Consider the following 20,886-nt stretch of genomic DNA (forward strand, 5'->3'; position numbering starts at 1 on the left):
AAAAACTGGAATGATGTATTTAGCATAACTAGATTAAAATGAGCAATCAACGTGCATGGGCAAAGTAAAACGGTTCATTTCAGTAACTTTATTTAGTCATTCATTAAATCACTTTCTACGTATTAGTTATTAAATAATTCATTTACATTCCTTCATGTACTTATTCACTTATTTTCTTACGCACTCACTATTTTATTCACTCATTTATTTATCTTATAATACTAACTACTCAATTTATTTATGTCTTTATTGTCTGATCATTTATTCATACTTGCGAGATTTTGTTTTTTTTTATTCATTCAATGAAAAATAGTTTACAAATCAAATAAAAATTCTTCCATTGGAAAGCTGTTTATTATTCATTTTGCCCCATACTCAGGACAAAGTGAATTTTTTCCAATTTTTTACTTGAAGGTACAAATTTACTGCTAATTTTTTTTTAATGTCTCATTGCAAGCTTTATTACAAAACACATTTATCTTCCTTTACGTACTGTAAATTTCAAAAAAAAGTTACAATTTGTTTATTTTGAAATAGGTAACTTACCCTAACTATTTCACTTTGCCCTACATTCCCCTGAATTTCTTCTTTACAATTCCAAAAGGAAAACATCTGGAAAGCGCTGTGCTTGTCCACTTGTTGGGTTGTTCAATCACAGAGTCAGTACACTTTTTCTTTTCATTTCAACGCCCCAAAGCACGTGACGCAAAACCGTAGAAGCTCTATCCCATTTTTTCAAAAAATCACTTAACATTCATCAATTAAAAAGTTTTTACTGTCATGCGTCGAATGCTAGTTTTTAACGATGCTTTGAATTTTTTAAAATGAAATTGAGCTTAAGTTTTACTGACTGGTCAGTGTGCCGTATAAAGAATGCACTAATAGTCAAATTAGAGCAAATAAACACTTCAAGGCGGCGTATAGGCTTTCATCAATCGAAAACTCTCAGAAGAAAATAGAAGTAGGGTAAAGTCATTGAGAAGAGATAAAATGGAGGGAGTGAAAAAATTTCATTCGAAAAGCAAAGATCTCAAGTCACGTGATTTATTTTAAAGCAAAGCATCGAAAGAAATAAGGTTTTTTTCGCTAGTTTCACGCAAAACGTGTCAACCATTCTCCGCTGTTGAGTCACGAGACTTGGGGTTTTTGTCTCAGCTTTTGCTAAGCAAATGATTGGATTTGTTCCTTCCATTTTATTAGCTCATGCTCTAAGTGTAAAATATTGAAGTAACATCATAGCACTGAAAGGACATGGTATTTATAATGAAAATATGGGGTGAGATTTAGCCAATGAGAACACGTGAAATGCAGGATGTCCTGATGGGAGGCCACTGTGACATTCCAAATTTCTTTATTCGGCAATTTTCTCTGGCGATTCAGCAAAATTATCATCATTCGACCAGATTCGGAGTTCCATTAATCAAAATGAGGATTTTTGCCCTCCCAAACATTTAAGTTTGAGCGTTCGGGGCGCTCCTGGTTAAAAGGTACAAAAACGATTTATAAGGAGTGATAGAACAAAGAGAGAGAAAGAAAAGAATAAAAGAAAGATTAAGGATGAAAAGCGAGAGGAGAGAGTGGAGGAAGCGATACCGATAAACAAGATTTAAAACATTTTTCAGACAAAAAGAAATAGATTACTATAAAAATAATTTATTAAAGAATGAAAAATTTTCTAAGTCTTCAAAAATCAAGGTTACAAATTGGAAGACTTGATTTAATAATGCTAAGTCTAGCAGAAAAATTATCAGGTGCAGTTTATTCTCCTTACTAAAACAGAAAATAGAATAAATATATAAGATCAAAGTTTGAGCTCCATTTTAATTTCCCGCTGATAATCTCCAAGGGCAACACGAAAAAGATTGCAGGGTTCAGAAGCGATCGCTTAAAAGAAAAAATCTTCAAAAAATTACACCACGCGAAACTTCCCCTATTTCTGACAGCAATTTATCACCCAAGAATCAACAATGGACTCAAATGAAAATGCTCCAAATCGCAGCGTTTCGGAGCTTTGATGAATGAAAAGAGAAAAAGATTCGGCAGGGAGATGGAATCCTCTCTGTAAAAAGCGCACTATTTACCGGCCGGCGGAGGTATACACCGAACTTTCCTCCAATGAAAGTTTTCTTTGACGGCTAGTTCCGATTATTGAGGGTCAGTAGAAGAGCGGTGCGGATGGAAAAGTTTTTTAAGTGAGCCGCGGATCAGGTCACGTGTGCGGATAGTTGGGGACTTTTGATCCCCTGATAAGGGGGAGATTGGAACATGATTTGGAGATGGATTATTGTCTTTTGTTTGTTGCAGTGGTTTTACCTGGAATGTTCCGAAGCTGCCGTAAGTAGCATTTTTCTTTTGAATCTCAGTTTTTTTTCTTCCCCCCTCCCGGTCATTCTAAGAATTCTGTAACAAAATATTAATATTTTCTAAATTATTTTCTTCAGTTATTAGTGTTCAAAAATATCACAGTTTTCAAAAAAAAAAAAAAACATTTGCCCAAATAAAATTTGAAAAAATAACTAATATATTTTTTTGATAGAAATTTATTGTTTTTTTTTTTTTTTTTTAAATCCAGTTATGTTTTTTTTTTACATAATAATTTAGAGTGAACCCATGAGTGATAAATTAATTTATAAAAAGTTTTTTCTTTAATATAGAAATAGTTTTGCACCATAAATGATGGTGAGGTTTAGAAAGAACCAGAAAATATTGGCAAGAAAACGATATTTTGTACAAATAACAACAATGTTTAGTGAGCTGCCGGTGGCAAAAGGCATCACCTAATAACTCTAATCTTATGCACTTTTAAAGCGGTAGAAAAGCTCTACCTTTTAGGACTTAGCTGTTCCGGCCCCTTGAACGAAATGTTATGTAAAGAGTCATTCCCCCTCTCCCTTTCGAAATTAAAATTTTGTTCGAGCTGTCTTCGAAGCCAAAATATATTACAGCAAAATCTAATTACAATAATAACCAATGCAAAATTTAATTAATAATGAAAGAAATGTTCAGTCCCGCTTTAAGTACAATCAAATTTATTGGTTTCCGGTACAACGAAATTCTCCTACATAGAACAGAACTTTCTGTCCCTAGAAGTTCGTTGTAATGAGATTTTTCTATATCTGATTGCGCCTAAATTTTACTTTCTAGCGATATGAGTACACACCTTTTCCGCATCCAGCTGATCCAGCTCTTTTGAACTTTGTGTTTTTCCCTCCACCCTAATAAGTATATCAGTTGTACCTTGGTTCCAGAGAACCGTTCCAGTAATGTTTTTCTGGGAAAATATTTTCTTTTCGCATAAGTAATGTTTTAATTTAACTTTTTCATGAATTTTGATTTTTCGTACAAAAATTCTTTGTGCTTTTTTTTCCTATGTATCACTTGTCTGCGATTTTCATTGAATTTTCTAACAAAAAGACATAGAATCTTCTATACTTATTTGCAAGGAGTGTCGAATTTCGGGAGAAGAAATCCTGGGCCCTTGCCCCGAGTGCCTGGATACAGGACTGCCGAGAGCCAGAGCGGGCCGCTTGTTAGTTTGGACACCGGGGCTCCCTCCACCAGAAAACTTATCAAACTTATACCACAACGGTTCTGATCTGGGCCCCCTCAAAGGACAGGCCCCTAATTGCCGACTAGTTTGATATAGCCTCTCGTCGGCCTTGGCAGGATATGCCACTGATTGTACGCAATGTTAAAACAAATCCGAGCCCCTGAATCGGAACTGAGCTTATAGTCGCCAAGCTGGGCGAAGAGGCGAAATCAAAACTTTTCTCCTGGATAAGATAGTTTATAACAGTTCTGACGTGTCTATGAGCTAAGATACCAAGACTGTCAACGTGGCTTAAAAGTCGGCAGTTCTCTGTGTCAATTTCTGAAATAGGCGATAATTTTTAAAAAATGTTCAAAAACATTCTTAAAATAAGGGAGGTGAGCCAAAAGTATTCATAGGAAAAAGCCTTGAAGATTTTTCATATTTTTCTGCCCAAGTGTGTAAGACTGACACAATTTCAAAATTATAACCTAGTTGATAGCACAAGAGCTACGGAAAAGTTACATACAGTGATGTGACTTCGATCACAACTGTCACAGTCAAAGTAACTGAATTGTGAGAAGTGGACCATTTCTCTTCTCTCACCTTAATACTAAGTTGACTTTGAAAATTAGTAGTCAATTAGTAGCATGATTGAAAAATTGTTGGTCACAGAAGAACGAATTGTTAAATGTAAAAATTTCACTGTCTCCCCCGAAGAGCACAGGGAGCAATCAGGTATGTCAGTTATGCCTATACGATGGAGATGACTCAGTAGTTAGCTAAGTCCATTAATTATTGTAAAGTTAGCAGAAGAAACTTGTCATGAAAATCTAGTCATAGAAGTGGAAAACAGGGGTTTCCCAATGAAATCATGGGAAGTCACTGTGACCTCCCCAAAATTTCCTTATTCGGCAAATTTGGAGAAAAAATTGCAGCATTTATATTATTTTTTAAATTTTTTAATGATGCCTGATGTTTTATCTCATTCGATGTCATGATTGTATGATATGTGTGCAGATTCTTAGTTTATCATCCGGTAAAATTTGAATTTTACTCGGAAAATTAAGAATTTCTCCCCTCTCAAAAATTTTAGTCCAGGGCACCTCTGGTGGAGAAGGTTGGACCACACGTTCCCAAAGCATCCGAAGCCCATGAATTCCTTTTTTTAAATTATTTGACCCCTTAACAATGATGGGGGAAAATTTTGTCGCAAGGAAGAACAAGAGAGGGGGAGGGGGACTGTGTAAGTTTGCATCCTTGTTTCGCCAATTGATCATCCCTCTTGTTACCAGGTATACGCAATGACCTGAAATCCACTGGAAGTTAATCTAGAATCGTTACTGAAGAAATTCTCAATTTTTGATGTAGGATCTTCAACTTTCATATTAATTTGATTGTTTCCTTTTCACTTTACTAGTTACAAATCATTCTTTTAAAGTTTGAAACGATACATTTAAAATGATTTGGAGCAAGACAATCGAGAGAGAAAGAGGGAGAGAGATAGACCTGGCATTAGAAAATCAATGTTAACATACGGAAAAGTGGGCTCTTTTAGTTCCAGATGAACTTCTTGTATTCAGTTTTAAGTCTAGATGTCACTCCTATATTACTATGGGCAAAAAAATCATCTTAATGTTTGCAAACTTAGACTCTGACATATAAAGTCTTTTAAAAAAATTCTCACACAAATGCTATTAATATCAAGAGATTTTGAAAAAGTTTAACTGGATAAAGTAGTTCTAAAAATAGAATAAAAAATGGATTCTTAAGAAAAACATTTCCTTAAAGACTGCGCTAAGAACTTATTTACCCTATAAAATATACGAAGCGTACAACTCGGAAAAATATACAATTTGGAGTTTGTTTTAAAAATTGTATTAAGGAAGTTGTGAAATAGACGTAAAAATGGGTATCAATTCAAGAAAAGGACTTTTAACTTGACAAAATGTTATACGAATAAGCCGCGACTTTCTTCCATTGTGAAACTCAAACAAAAGCAAAAACAAAGGGGAAATTAACTGATTTTATACCAAGTCCAATACAATCAATAAAATCTATTCATTTTACCAATGCGACGCTAAATTCTATCTTAAAATATATTTAAAGAAGTAAATGCTTTTCCATTTGCGTGCATAATTAAAATTAGTATCCATTTTTTTCCGTAACTCTTATCATTTTTTGACTTTTGTTGTACACTTCAAAGGGTTGAATACGGCATAATCTCTTGTCAATTAATGCGTCCTCAACAAAATACATGATCAATCAAAAGTATTATCAAAAAACGTTTCAGTACAGTCAAGTGTCCATACTTGGAACAATTTTGAACTTTTACCTTTAGTAACATATTAATCATATGTTTTCCATTCGAACGAAGTATTCTATTTTTAGGATATGCTTTAGCACTTCTCCTCAGAACAAGGTATAAGAATGTGTAGATATGTCCCTTGAAAAATAAAACAAAAAAAAGTTAATTTTCCCAAGTTAACGATCCCTCTCCCTAACTTGGGACACTTAACATTTCGATATTTCTTTCGTGTATTCACCAATATATAATAGTTTGGAACAACAACTAATCATTTAAAGAAGTTTATTTTACAACCCAATAAATAAAAACATATCATTAGATAGAAATAATATAATCTTGTGAACTTTCAATGTTTTTAGAATGTACACTTGCCCCTGAAAACATTGAATGTCTCCCCAGCCTTCTTAATTCTTTTAAGTGTAATATTTCTGCTTTCCCCTTTATATTTGGAAGCATAAAAGCAATTGGTGAACCCAAACAATTATTTACATATTTTTAGCTCTCCATGATAATTGTTTTACATCTTTTCACATAGATTTTCATTCCATCATAATACGTGAAATTCACGACAAAAAAAAATAGCCTCATCTATACTTTGAGACTCATTTCTATTAGTAGAACTAATATATGTAATATTTTGGAAAAATGTCTTTTGCTGATCAATAGATTCAAATTTTTTAACAATAACAACTGTTCTGTTTTGGTACGGTATGACACATTTATTGTCATCAGAATAGCCCTCAATTTATAAAATTTTGTCTCTATACGTTTTTGTTATTACAATTATGCACTTTTTTTCCTCAATAATCCTTATAGACACTTTTTATGACTTACCATCCTAACTTGGAGCAGTGTCCCAAATTTGGAGCACATTTGCAATTTCTCAAATTTATGAATAAATACGTTCAACTGAATTTCTTGGAATCAACTTGGAAATGAATTCGTCTATATAAGGCTCAGGTAAATAGCCGAGGTGAATTGCAAAACAAATTCAAACTATAATGCTGCTCAGTTAGCGTAGGTAATCAAAATTATTTCCATACTTAAAAATCGCTTATGTTTTCGAAATTTTCAAAATAATAAAAATAACCCATAAAGCAGATATATCAAAGGTCAACTCACATAGCATCATAAGATAACTATTCATTTATTCTGTAACATCATTTTTTTTCTGGCAAAATACTAACAGGTGTACCAGTCCTCGAAACTAAATTTGGAAAAATATCCCATGTTAGGATACTGTCCCAAGTATGAACACTTGACTGTACCAAATTCAAAAAAAAGACCACCCAGTGGGAATAGATAATAATGCTTGATCATTAAATTTGAAATGCTACTAATGCATCTTGCAATACGTTATTCATTATTGAGAATAAACTATTTAAGTTAATTTAATAATGTATTTTACTGAGCATAGACTTATTGGTTGTATTATGCTGAAAACAAAATACAGTCAAAACTTTTAGATAAAATGCTAATTTATTTATTTGGTGAAAGTATCTGCATTTGAGTAAAACACCCATTAAGAAATATCACATAAAAGTATTTCATGCGCATGCACAACTTTTTATAGTATTTTAATTTTCATGTAAATTCATGTTATTTTAAAAATGTATAAAACAACAAAAACATTGTAAAACTTATGCTATACTTTTCTGATAGATCTTGTTTCAGAAATAACAACATTTTTATTTTAAAAACTAAGCTGTTTTTATTAAACACTTTTGTTATACTTGGTTTGATTGTCACGAAAAAATCTGAAGCCTGCTTTTGCTTATATCTCAGCAACTAGACCACTTAGAGACTTCGGGATTTCATTAAACGATTTACTTAATCTTAAGGTACTTAACACTAAAAAATTCAATTCTAAAATAAAATTATTATTTCGGTTAGGATGGAAAACAGCAAATTTCATGTAATTTCCCCTTAAATGTTTGACTATAAAACCCATTGTTGCAAATTTTGTTGCCTTACAACAGCAATATATTAATAATATTCATAGTAAAAATTTTGAATCAAGTCTTCTCTGGAGCAAGCAGGAAATTTATCCACTATAATTGCTTTCTTAGGATTTTTATCCTCGTCTATGCCAATAATCGAAAACGGGGCTAAGTAAAGACATATATTAGGATCTTTATCACGAGTAACTTGTATGTAATAAAATATGAATTAGTTTCGCAAACTTTTAATATTTAAATGGTTCTAATTAATTTAGCACACAAACAAATCCCAGAGGGAAACAAGAATTAATTTTTAGTGCCAAATGCTTAAAGTTGCACGCATGTAGTTTTTATTCCCTTTAGTATGAAGCATTTAAATGAAAAAAAGAGGCGGAATTTCATGATGGTAACGTTATTCTATTTCTGATATACATTAACACTAAAAAGAATAAAATAACAGAATTTCTTTTTAAATACTACGCACTTTTCATAATGCACTCAAAAGAACAAAAGAACCCTTTTGGGTCAGGAAGGACATTATTTTAGTCTTCCTGTAGTTTTCAATTATTCCAAGAAAATGACACCACAAACGAGGAAAAGTGCGGCTCAAGTCATTTCAAACTTAATTTTACCAAAAAAAATTTCATGTTTCCACACTCAAATTTATGACATAAAGTTAAACGATGATAAGAAAATTCTTAACCTGACTTGAGTCTCACTTTTCCTCGTTTGTGGAGTCATTTTCTTGAAATGGTTGAAAACTACAGAAATACTTAAATAATGTGCTTGGACCCAGAAAAGTTATTTTGTCCTTTTGAGTGCATTATGAAAAGTAAGTAGTATTTTTTAAAAAAAATCTGTTATTATACTCAAATGAAAATTAAAGTGTTTTTAATATTTGGAAGGTTTTTCACTTTCACATTTTTGGTCATTATCTTCTACATCTATTAAAATTAAATTTAAGTACTGCGCAAAAGTAGAAATGTAAAGAAATATAAAACTAAAATTAAGGCAGTGATAAGAAAGGTGATGAAAATGAACTCATCTAAATTTTGAGTAAAACGCGTGCAAGCTTCAAACACTAGGCAGGCTTTCACTATTTTATTTTCTACTAGTGACACCCGCACGGCTTCGCCCGTAATAGAAAAATTAAAGCTATTTTGGTTCGCTTGTATATTTACAAATAATGTATGGTGAATGTTCTCGCCAATTGGCTTGTACCGACGTTACAGTTCCACGTTATGATAATTTCGTAATTTATGATATTTTTTTTTCTTAAAATTGGAATAGAAAAAGAACCACATCGAATTTTTGAAAAATCGCTTCGAGGTGCACACCCCCATGCTACATACTAACTTTGTGCCAAATTTCATGAAAATCGGCCGAGCGGTTTAGGCGATATGCGCGTCACAGACATCCTACAGACATCCTACAGATATCCTACAGACATCCTACAGACATCCAGACATCCAGACATCCTCCGGACAGAGAGACTTTCAGCTTTATTATTAGTAAAGACTAGTGGTACCCGCACGGCTTCGCCCGTAATAGCAAATTAAAAGGTCTTTTGGTTCGCCTGTATATTTACAAATGATGTGTAGTGAATTTTCTCGCCAATTGGCTTGTGCCCACGTTAAGGTTCCACGTTATGATAATTTCGTATCTCGCCAATTGGCTTGTGCCCATGTTACGGTTCCACGTTATGATAATTTCGTAATTTATTCGTCCATCTTATGTTATTTTTTTCTTAAAATTGGAATAGAAAAAGAACAAAATCGAATTTTCGAAAAATCGCTTCGAGGTGCACACCCCCATGCTACATACTAACTTTGTGCCAAATTTCATGAAAATCGACCGAACGGTCTAGGCGCTATGCGCGTCACAGACATCCTACAGACATCCTACAGATATCCTACAGACATCCAGACATCCTCCGGACAGAGAGACTTTCAGCTTTATTATTAGTAAAGAAGACTAGCACACAGTTCCCATACGGCCTTGCCCGTGGTAGAAAATTAAAAAGTAATTTGGTTCGCTTGCAAGGTAACTACTGTTTTATGCGTTCTCTAATATTATTTTTCCAGATCTCAACATGTATTTGGCAACATTGAAAATTCGTCACTTACGAACTGTTGCTAAGTCTCTATTTCGTCACAAACTATTTTTTGCGAGAAAAATTCAAAAGAAAGCAAAATCATGATTGCATATAATCATGTACGCTTGATATTGAGTTTAAAGCATTATTTTCGGCTTCAAATTTTTCGAGAAATTTCTAAACTGTCGTCCAATGCTCTCCACTCACGACGTCACTCCCGTCTCATTACTTCCACGATTTTACTACCAATGAAAGTAGAAATTTTACCTCTGGCTAAAATTAGTAAGGTAGATCGGGGCACGTTTACGCGGATTTTTCAATGAATTTTCTACTTTTTTATGCAAGGCATGAAGACAGCACTATATGATTGTAAGCTCTGAAATATGAATGTGTAACTTAATTAAAAATTAAATGATAATTTTCAAATCTAAATAGCTGGAAAATACTAAAAATGTTTGAGACAGTTTGGAGCGAAAAAAGTGTCAGGGGCACATTTAAGTAAGACTCAGTAAGAGCGGTCATAAAGGTCAAAAAAATTTAATAACATTTCAGTTCATACAAATACAATTCTCAAAAAAGGATAAAATTCTGCTAATTTTTATATACTTGTTTTTTTTTCTAACTAAGTATAATTTGTTCATAATAAGCTTCAAAACGTTCCACACAAAATTTACTCAACTTGGTAAAAAACAAATTATTCTTTTTGCAAGCTGGACTGAAGCTCAACTAAAGCTCAAAATCTTTTGAAAATATTTGCTAGGGAGTAGCAGCAATCTGTTATGACTGTTGGCTCTCCAGTTATAATTCGTTTTGAAAAAAAGGCACTGCGTAAACATGCCCCATGCGTAAACATGCACCGGTGTACCTATAACTTTTAGGTTTGGGAATATCAAAAAAAAATTATTTTTTTCGAATTTATATTCATTAGAACAATTCGATCATAAGAAAATATAATGTTTGAAATTAGTACATTCAATTAATAATAAATCATGCCCCAAACCGTAAACTATATAAACTTTAAACGAAGGATAAAGTGAACATTTGTTCCTGGAATTAAATTAAAAATGATTTTAATATTTGAAGAAAAAAGTATTAACATTATAAATTAGAAACAGCAGTAATAAAACGATACCACAGAATTAAAGAACGTCTTAATTTAGGAATATTTCAACTATATTTTATTAAATGTATAAAAGTAAGATAATAGAAAAGAAAAAAGGAACAAATTCTGTTGCTTACAGAGATAAGTGGAAGTCTTGCAAAAGTTTTAATCATTTTTTAGCTTAAAAAGCAAAATGGTAAATTTTTCCGGAATTTAACATTTTATAAAAAAACATTGCTAATGCGTTTGTTAGGCATGCTTTATTTTAATGCTGTACATAAAGAAACCATCAAAACTGAAAAAATAAAAAAAGATGACTTTTATTCTGCAGCGAAAATACTTCATTTTTTTTCAAATTTATTAATACAGAAGGGCTTGTATCACAGTGGAATAAAGTACTTTTTTAACTTTAAGCGAAAATGAATTTCATTCATCTTTGATTTTTAATTTTATTCTTGAGCTCAATCTTTTAAAATCACTTGACTTGCTTGAAGTAAACCTCGAACTCCGGATTTCTCGTAGCGCTCCTATTGCTCGTAGAAACTTCAGACAAACTTCATTTTATTCAAAAAATTTCAAGCTTTCGAATGATTTAAAATTTAAAAATGCGATGAAGTATTATTCCCCTGTAATATCGAATTTATTTGAAAAATGAGCTCAAAACTGAATTAGAAAAAGAACAAAATCGAACTTTCGAAAAAACGCATCGAGGTGCTCCCCCCCCCGCCCCCTAATTATTTATTTAGATGTAGTGTATTTATTTTGAAGTATAATTAACGCATGTTTTTAAGAATGAAAATCAGGTTGGAAAAGCACACATTATGGGATAGAGCACAATATTGAGCAAAATACCGTAAAAACTTATTTTCGCAACATCTTAATTTTCGCGATCCCATCATAATCGAAGAGACATAAGCCTCGCGAAATATTGTGACAATATAAACATAATCAACTTTCGGTTATATTCATATAAAAATCGTGAAATCACTTATACCTTTATTTTGGCTAAATTACGGCCCTGACTAAAACTGAGTTTCAAGACTTCAATTTCTAAAATTTTCGAGGGAGAACGAATGACCTCTCTGTCCCATTGCTTACGGTACCAAAGACAGTTTAAAATTTCGTTTTCTGTCTTGTAGCACTGGGTATATAACTTTTTTTGTCAAAGCACTAAATTGCGTATCAAAAATTTTTCAGTGTTAACCTTGCCTGACGTTTTTTAAGTTCATTCCTCATTCTTTCTCTGTGTTTCAAATTAAATCATTCTGTAAAGGGCTCCGCCAGAATTCTCTAATCGGGACCCGCATTTGTTAAGGATGGCTCTGCTTTTATAGTACGCAATATGAGGCAAAGCAAATTTATTTTTCTTCAAAAAAGAGAATGAAGAAGGTAAGGTTAAGATGAAAGCGATACTGTATAGGTTCAGTAGCTCAAGGTCATCTTCAAATGATCAGGTGATTTGGTGTCAAAAATGCCTCAAACAGAGTCATATAGACTCGTTGGTGAACGAAAAATTAATTATTCTTTTAAAGCGCATAGAGTTGCTTTATGAAATGCAAATACGTGTTTTTAACGTTATTTTGTGATACCTCACAATATGAGGCGTCCCGTGTAAACAAATCTTTTCCAGATCTTTTTCAAAATTAAAGTTCAGAGCTCAAATTCTTATTTCAAGCTTTTAAACTGATACTAGCAGCGTCACCCGGCTTTGCATGGTCCACCCCGAAAATAAAAGTTATGTCAAGTGACGCGTGTTCTACAATCAGGCTTGAACAAAAAGAAAAAATAATAATCAGTAAAATTTTGCGACAGATTGCGGAAAAATAACCAAAAAGGAAACGTTTTAAATCACGCAACTACAGGAAAAGCCTCAAAACAAAACGCATAATTTTATTTGTTCATATTCGAGAAAAAAAATGGCAACAGATCTTTTTCTCAATAATTTTCTTCACGCTACAAATTTTAATAAAAGCATTGTTACGGAAAGTTGAGACGAAGCACTGAATAATAATTTGAATGGAGGAAAGCCTTCAAAAAATAGGGATTTTATGTCGAAATCTAAGTATCCTAATTAATCTCGTTTTTAATTGATATCTCCGCTAATTATTACCGGGGGATTATGTTAAATAGCCAAAGATAAAAGTGGAAAAATTACGAATCTATCGATACCTGGTTCGATAATCAGTTCACTGGCGTTCGGGAGCAGTAACTTGGACATATATATACATACATACATACATTGATACCTACGCTTAGTTTTTAATTATATAAGATGCTCCTGACCTCAGAGGCTCGATTTATTTTTCGCTTAAATCTTTTTATTTTTTCAAGCATTTCAGTTACAGGTGACGAAAACAAAAGATACGACATACGAGTATTATTATTGTTAACGAAATGTAAGAGTAAAAAATTAGTGCTTTTAAAGCAGCGTTTCTAAACCTTTTTTGACTCGAGCACCTGTAAAAACTTTTTAAAACAATTCGCAGACCAGAAATGTTTCTTTTCTTTTCTTTTCCCCAAGAACCGTTACATGAATATTGCAATGTTTAGATAACTAATTATTGCAAAAAATATGCATAAATAAAAAGCACAGCTGAAAAATCATAGAAAATTAAGAAAATGTATCTCAAAATTCGCGTAAAAGGATGTCGCGTAAGATATTATCATCATTATGTTTTTTTTCAAACGCCCCCCCCCACACACACTTTTTTTTTTTTTTTTAGCGTAGACCGCTAAATCTCTGAGGACCGGTCAAATTTTTCTGCGAACTGGTGCCGATCTGTCGGACCACCGATTGAAAATCGCTGTTCTGAAGGTTCTATTGAGGTTAGATTTAAACGTTTAATTTTTCTTGCTAAGCATTTATGTAATACGTAGTGAAAGAAGGGGCCTCGATTTTTCTTGTCCTGGGACCCCTTGCAATCGTAATCGGGTCTTTTTGCTTTAATGTAAAATGTTTTAGTGCATGACATCTTCACGATTGTCCATGTCAGTCTTCTTTGTAATTAAATATCCCTACATTTCTCATTTCTTTTTGATAGGATAGTTTCTCCGAAGTACTTGTGTTACTTATGTTTGAGATAAGGACTAAGGACAAAGCTTTTGTTTCGTTCACTACTTCGCTCTTTAATGTAATTTTATTACATTAAATTTAAATTAATTTTAGATTTGTTTTTCTCTTTCGCCCATGTTGTGGCAATCGACATTTTCCTTTTTGAAAAAATTAGTTAATCGATTATTAGGCAGCATAGTTCTTTTCCTATGAATTTATTTTTAATTCCCATGAAAATGTTTGCTATTAAATCTCTACTAACTGTTTGTCACAAACCTGGTTAAGATTTTATACATTACTCTTTACAAAATAAATAAAACATTATCTCAGTCAATGAAGCCAAAAACGACTTAGTCTGCTTCAGGAATCTCCGATTTTAAAATACGCGGTGCTCGACACTTGCTCATATAGTACATCAGCTCAAAAGGATTAATATTCAATATTTTACTTGAAGTTGGTTAGATTCAAATTCTAGAAAATCCTCAGCGATAATGAGATAATGCCGCGGACACTCTTTTTCCTTTTCCTGAATTCTTAGTCGGGTATAGATAAGGTTTATGATGTCACTAACTTTAAAACAATTTTTTTTCGTACTTTTGTTTCTTTAAATCACATTAAAACGACTCTTATAAAATAAAGTTTAATGTTTCGATAATTTTGGGGAGGGAATTTTTTTGATTAAGGTATTTTATTTTATTTTTTTAGTTTGAGTGTATCCTAAAATGAAGTTATTAAGCGTTTTCAAAAGCTCTTTAACTGCAGTAGAAAATGTAGAATCTTGTATTTATTTGCAAAATGTCTCTTTGTACCTTGATATGTTACCACAGTTCTTCCTTTGATATTTTACCATATACCGATATGTTTTATCAGCTCCTGTTATATTTTATAAACACATTCATAATGTTTACAGCAATTAATAAAATATTTGTTTACGAAAAAAGAAATGACGACAAAAAGTAACAGTATTTTCTGTAAACAATGGACAATAATTCAATGCGAGTGCAATTATTACTAATGACATCATTGCTTTCATGCAACTTTAATTACTTCGAATTTATGAAATTTAATCCATAAAAACAACCTGATACAAGTGATAAAAAATAACTTTCTTAAGAGAAAAAAAAATCTTGCGTTAAACATCTAAGACGCTTTTGAGTCTAGTAGCTACTGTTGCCGTCCACATAGAAGTAAAACATAAATCAACAGAGATCACGGATTCATTGAACTGAACTTTCTAACCATTTATTAAAAACATCTGGCTTCCTTCAAAATGTTAAAAAAAGCTATTTGGCTCTCCGAACAACTTTTACCTTTAGTTGCAACAAAAGAGCTCGTTGTTCTTTGGAGTAAGTCAGCTGTTTTTTTTTCTGTTTTTTTCCTCTCTTAGAAAACTACAAAACATTGTTTGAGCTGCATAGAAAGCTTTGATCTAAAACTTGATAGACACCTGTGAAATTTCCTCCTTAAAAGTAAAATGCAAATAGCAAGAGCTGTATAAGTTCGAACAACATGATTTCGTTTGAAAACAAAAAAATGACAGTGTCTCAGTACTTTCTAATATACCACTTTCAAACCGCACTATAGTGTTGAAGATAAACTCTAGCTTAGTGCAGCGGGTAATAAACGTTTACTATTCTGCAGTAACTAAATACCACAAGAATTAAATGAATATTTATTTTTCCAAACGTAACAGTATTCTGCCCAAAATTCTTTTTTTTTTTTTTTTTTGCTATTGCAATGTTTGTTCAAAAGGTGCTTAAGAGCACATTTCGTCTGACTCAGGGGCGTGCGCAGTGAGGGGGAGGTACACTTGTTGGGCCATGCCTGATCCTGAAGGGGGCCCGAGATTTTTGAAATGAATGGTGAAAAACATGTAGGTGCGTAGGGGTAAACAACATGGTGGAGGGTCCGTAAAAGTCATTTGTGATGGACCCCAAAATTTCTGTGCACGTCCCTGGTCTGACTTACATACGAAAAATTGCATTTGTAAGAAATAGTTTGAATGCACCAGCTGCTGCAGAAAATAATGGCACACTTTAAATTATTAAATTTTAATACAGAGTGGGAAAATAGATTTTAAATATATTAGCATTGGTGTAAAAGGGGAAACAATAAATTTGCAGGCTGTGGAGCATTAAAAATGACAGAGAGGGCCTACTGCTAGAATTATTAGTATGCATTTTTCGGTAACTGATTTTTATGTTGCTTTCTATATTACGAAAAACTCTCATTCTAGACATTGTCTTTTCAGAACTTTTGTTTAACGTTTAGAATCACTTTTTAACTCATGCTTTTGCATTAATGAAATGAACCAGAGCTTAGCTAATCGCGAAATTATTGCTAAAAATGAAAAAGAAAGTCAAAAATGAATTAAATTATTAACTAAATATATAAATGAAAAATCCACCCTTAACCGTTTAGTGAATAATCCAGTTTGAACGAAACTTGATTTTACTTATTTGTTTGTTTATTTTACATATTTTTATTTATTTAACTATTTTGACTCGAGTGATATTTTTATTTATTTAACTATTTTGACTCGAGTGTTTGTCTGCATTACTCCCATGTTTCATTTCTTGATTTGAATAATATTTTGTTCAAGTTGGAACGGTTCAAGGATTAACATTTGTAGAGTCTATTAAGTAAATTCTAATCCAACAAGCAGATTTGCTTTGAATGAACTTTTGAAAAAAAGAAAGGTGTGGAGGAGGGGAGCGGGGTACATGCACAAAAGCAGAATTTTTATTCTGTTATTTAAATGTATTTCTTGAATAACTAGAATTTCTTTAATGTTTTAGCACCCTCGACGCTATTTTAAGTTTTTTTTCCTTTAAAAGAACCCTGTAATTATTATTTTATTTTATTGTACTCTTTTTTTTTTCATCAAAAAATATAGAAATTTTCTGTAGCTCCGAACATAGTTTTAGATTTGTTTTAAAAGAAATAGCAAAAAAAATTGATAAAAACTAAAATTAATTTTATGTAGACTTAACATTGACCAGGGTAAGGCATTTATTGATAGATTTTGTTCCGTAAGTTCATGACATTTTAAGTTTTATAGAAAAGAAGTAGTTGCAAACGGCTATAATTTTTACATAAATGATTACAAGACTTAAACTTAATTTTCAATCTAAATTTTTATTATTATTTCTTGGCAACAATTCAAAAATGAAATAATTTCTTTACAAAATAAAGTAGTGTGGTTTCAATACTATCAGCACAAACTAAAGTTCATCAATATACGGTAATGTACAAATTCATTTGTACATTCCCGTTCATTTGTACATTACCGGTAATGTACAAATTCATTTGTACATTGTTTTCAGATTACTAATACTATGTTCATTTACTGGGATTGATACTTTTATTTTGTAAGAATTTCATTGCAAAATTCAGTTCCATGATAAGTTTTTCCTACGTCATACGCTTACATATATGGAGAAAAGAGTAGCGTTTAAATTTAAATTTTTCTGCTAAAACATTTAAAACTTACTGAAACTTTTTTTTCCATCTGTTTGAGAGAATGAATTTGTCTGTCTGCGGATGTCTGTAGCGGACATGCGTCCAGGAGACCCCATAGCACCTACAATCTTGAAATTTTGTACAAAATTACTTTGAGCCCCGGGAGTGTGCACCTGGGGTTTTATTTTTTTAAATTCGAATTAGATTTTTGTAATTAATTTTTTTATGCTCAAATTTCGCGTAAATTGCTTATTATTGCCTATTAAAGGGGTGAAAAAATTACTTGCACTCATTAATATTATATACCGTTGGAAAGGGTAGATTTTTTTCCGCATTCTACACAATTTATTTCAATGCTCTAACTTAAATACGGCGGGAGTTATTTGCGTTTTTAGCTCGAACTTTTTTAGGCTTTGCTAAAATTTAGACACTACTTCCTTCATTAAATCTATCAGTAAAAAGCGAAGGAATCGCCCCACAGTTTTCTTTTTGACATCACTGGAAAGAGCAGCTTTTTTTACTCCAGATCTAACTCGACCTATGGTCGAAAAAATAAGCTATCTCCAAAGGAAAAAAAGTTACAAGCCATTAAAAATCAAGTTCCAATAATCTCATCTTCATTAAAATTGTTGATGTTTTATTTGGCGTTTCCATAGTTACGTCTTTTCGATTCGCATATTTCTTCTTTCTTATTCACAAATTTTAAGGGTATCGATTTTAACGGAAAATCTTATGCTCAACTCAATTCAAGCCCCGAGCTAAAGAGCAAAATATATAACTACAGACCACGAATATGAAAGCGACTTTTCAAACGTACAAAACTGCAGTTTTCCAATGCTCAGGAGCCCCTTAGCCCTTACGGCTCTGCAAGTTGGCACAAGTTATTTTGAAACCCGGGGAAGGGGTGCTTTTTGATCTAACTCATAATGGGTGTTTAATCTGTTTCTTTCTAATTGACGATTTAAATCTGCGAATCAAATAAGATTGCGAAGCAACCTTCGGGGGTTGGTGAGCGATAGCGAGCAGAGGGCAGAGCCCCTAGTGAAGTAAAAAGAAATAACTCCTTCCATCTAACATAATTTCGGTAATGGTAGATTCGTCAGTTTGGGGTGGGGGATTCGAAACTACGGAATCCGAATGAAATTCGCTAATTTGTCAAGAGTTTTAATAACATCACACTAGGAAATGCGAAAAAACTGTATGCTTTCAGTGAGATGTGCCCTGGTCAAACTAAGAACAACACTGCATGAGAATTTTTCTAGAAATAACACTGAAGAAATTTAACAAGATTGCTGATGACTTTCCTCTGAGAAGACATTCGTTTATCCTTTGCGACCAGGATCTTGGGACAGTAAAACGAATGTTCAATAGATATGACAGATTATAACCATGTGAAATCCAATTGCTTATAAGTGAAATCCTGAAATTTCATCAAGATTCATCGTGCTGTAACTGCTTAAACAGATGCCCTTCATTCTTTAAGAGGACTTATCTCCCAAATTGCGATTTTAGAAAAAAATTCTACTGGGTGACAAATGTTTTCAATTATCAACATTAATGATGTGTAAATATTCGAAAGAACATCAAAGGAATGGTTTCAGGCTAGCTATTTTATTGACGGTTTTCAAAAGTATATTGCAAAGTAACGCTTGTCGGCTGAACTACCTTTGCCAATATTGAGTATAAAGGGAAAATTTTCATATTGTTGGAAGAAATAACAAATATCAAGATGATTATTAAGTGCAATTTTGAACATTGTCATACTAATATGTACATCGAACTTGGTACACAAAACTAGACAAGAGAAGGATAGAAAAAAAAAGATTTCCATGAAGGATGTATTTGATGAATGAATATGAATATAGTTTTATACACATGTAAAACCTTGCTTTTAATCTCAATTTGTTACTTTTCTTTTTTTACGCCAGACTTTATTATTTCACTAAAACAAGACGAGAGAAAAAGGAAAATACGCAATTTATTTTCTTAAGATAATGAATTTATGAATACGGACTTCACTAATTATTTTTATTACTTTAAAATATTATTTTTTATTTTCATAAATCAGTTTGAAACAAATCTGTCTCTCTTGATTTACATTTTCATCACTGTAAGCTAGTCTTTCAGATATTTGTTGCAGAAAGGACATAAGTTCAAATTATAAAAAAAAAAAATTTAATTAATTTCAGTGACGAAACGAAACGTAATTTAAGGCGAGGTAATGATCCTACTTGTGACTAGATTAGTCAAAAAAAATTTCGTAGAATTTAGTTCATTTCTGAATGAAATAATCACTTGTTATTGATTCCTGAAAAGTTGCATTAGTTAGACTTATGCCCTTTCTGAAATAATCGATTCAATTATCCTTGAAACTTTCTCAAAAGTTGGGAAATCTCCCCTGATAAAGGAAGTCAAGTCTCGGGGCCTTCAAGAAAATTAGGTAGATTTAATGTAATTGACTAGAACCTACTTGATTTACCAAGAAATCATTTAAGCAACCATGACCAAAGCTAAGAGAGAACTGCAAGCAAGAATTATCCAGAGACTATCATCTATCCAGAGACTAATCGCTCTCATTTGGATCTTAGTCAATCTGGACGGGCACATACTCAAACTAAAGCCGATTCACTCAATAAATACGCTCTGTCGATCTAAACTGGTAGCTAAAACTAGTTTTCACAAGAGTCTGCATTCGTGCTACAGTCAAGCCCGCTTATTAGAATATCGTTTTAAAGAATATCCCGCTTAATGTAATACAATTTCAATGCACCAAACCTATGTAATGTGTTATTTAGATCCCGGTTATTGGAATATCCCGCTTATTAGAATATTTTTTCGTGGCAAAATGGCTATTCCATTAAGCGGGTTCGACTGTATTTGCAGAAATTCAGGAAACTTTTTTGCAAAAATACTTGATTTTACGGGGAAATGGATGAAAACTGTGAAATCGCGAAACGTTAATTGGGAATACCCAGTAACGTTTCGGAATTTTTTTACAGTGTAATGTTTTTCTTTTTGTATTAAACAGATACCTTTTTTTCCAAAAAAATTTTTTTTAATGTTCAAAAAGGTATATTTGAAACAATTTGGTGTTCCTAAGTCAATTGCAAGCACCTGATGCTAAAAAATCAGTGCTTGCATTGGGGAAAATAGTCTCACTTACGTCGGAAGAATTTCTCCCTATAATTGCCTTGCTGCGTTTAATCCCTGTCTCTGTGTGGTGTTTTTTTTTTTTTTTTTTTTTTTTTTTTTTTTTTTTTTTTTTTGTGCCTTGTCTTGTGTTTTTGTTGGTCAACTTTTAATTCTACAATAACGGTGCAAAATTTACTATATTTCTTGGTAACTATCGAAAAAACGTAAATTTTTTACTTTTGTGCTTTGAGTATCCTCACAATAAA

At 32.4% G+C, this 20,886-nt stretch overlaps 1 protein-coding gene across 1 annotated transcript in view; it reads left to right on the plus strand.

Moving 5' to 3' along the window:
* Positions 1 to 2,175: 2,175 nt before the first annotated feature.
* Positions 2,176 to 20,886, plus strand: part of LOC129229654 (collagen alpha-5(IV) chain-like) — a 128,793-nt gene continuing 110,082 nt past the window's right edge. Inside the window, exon 1 of the mRNA XM_054864012.1 lies at positions 2,176 to 2,334. Coding sequence (XP_054719987.1) covers positions 2,266 to 2,334 — 69 coding nt within the window. The 5' untranslated portion in view covers positions 2,176 to 2,265. The remainder of the gene's footprint in view (positions 2,335 to 20,886) is intronic.

The sequence above is a fragment of the Uloborus diversus genome, chromosome 9, assembly GCF_026930045.1.
Source record: "Uloborus diversus isolate 005 chromosome 9, Udiv.v.3.1, whole genome shotgun sequence".
In the NCBI taxonomy this organism is placed as follows: domain Eukaryota; kingdom Metazoa; phylum Arthropoda; class Arachnida; order Araneae; family Uloboridae; genus Uloborus; species Uloborus diversus.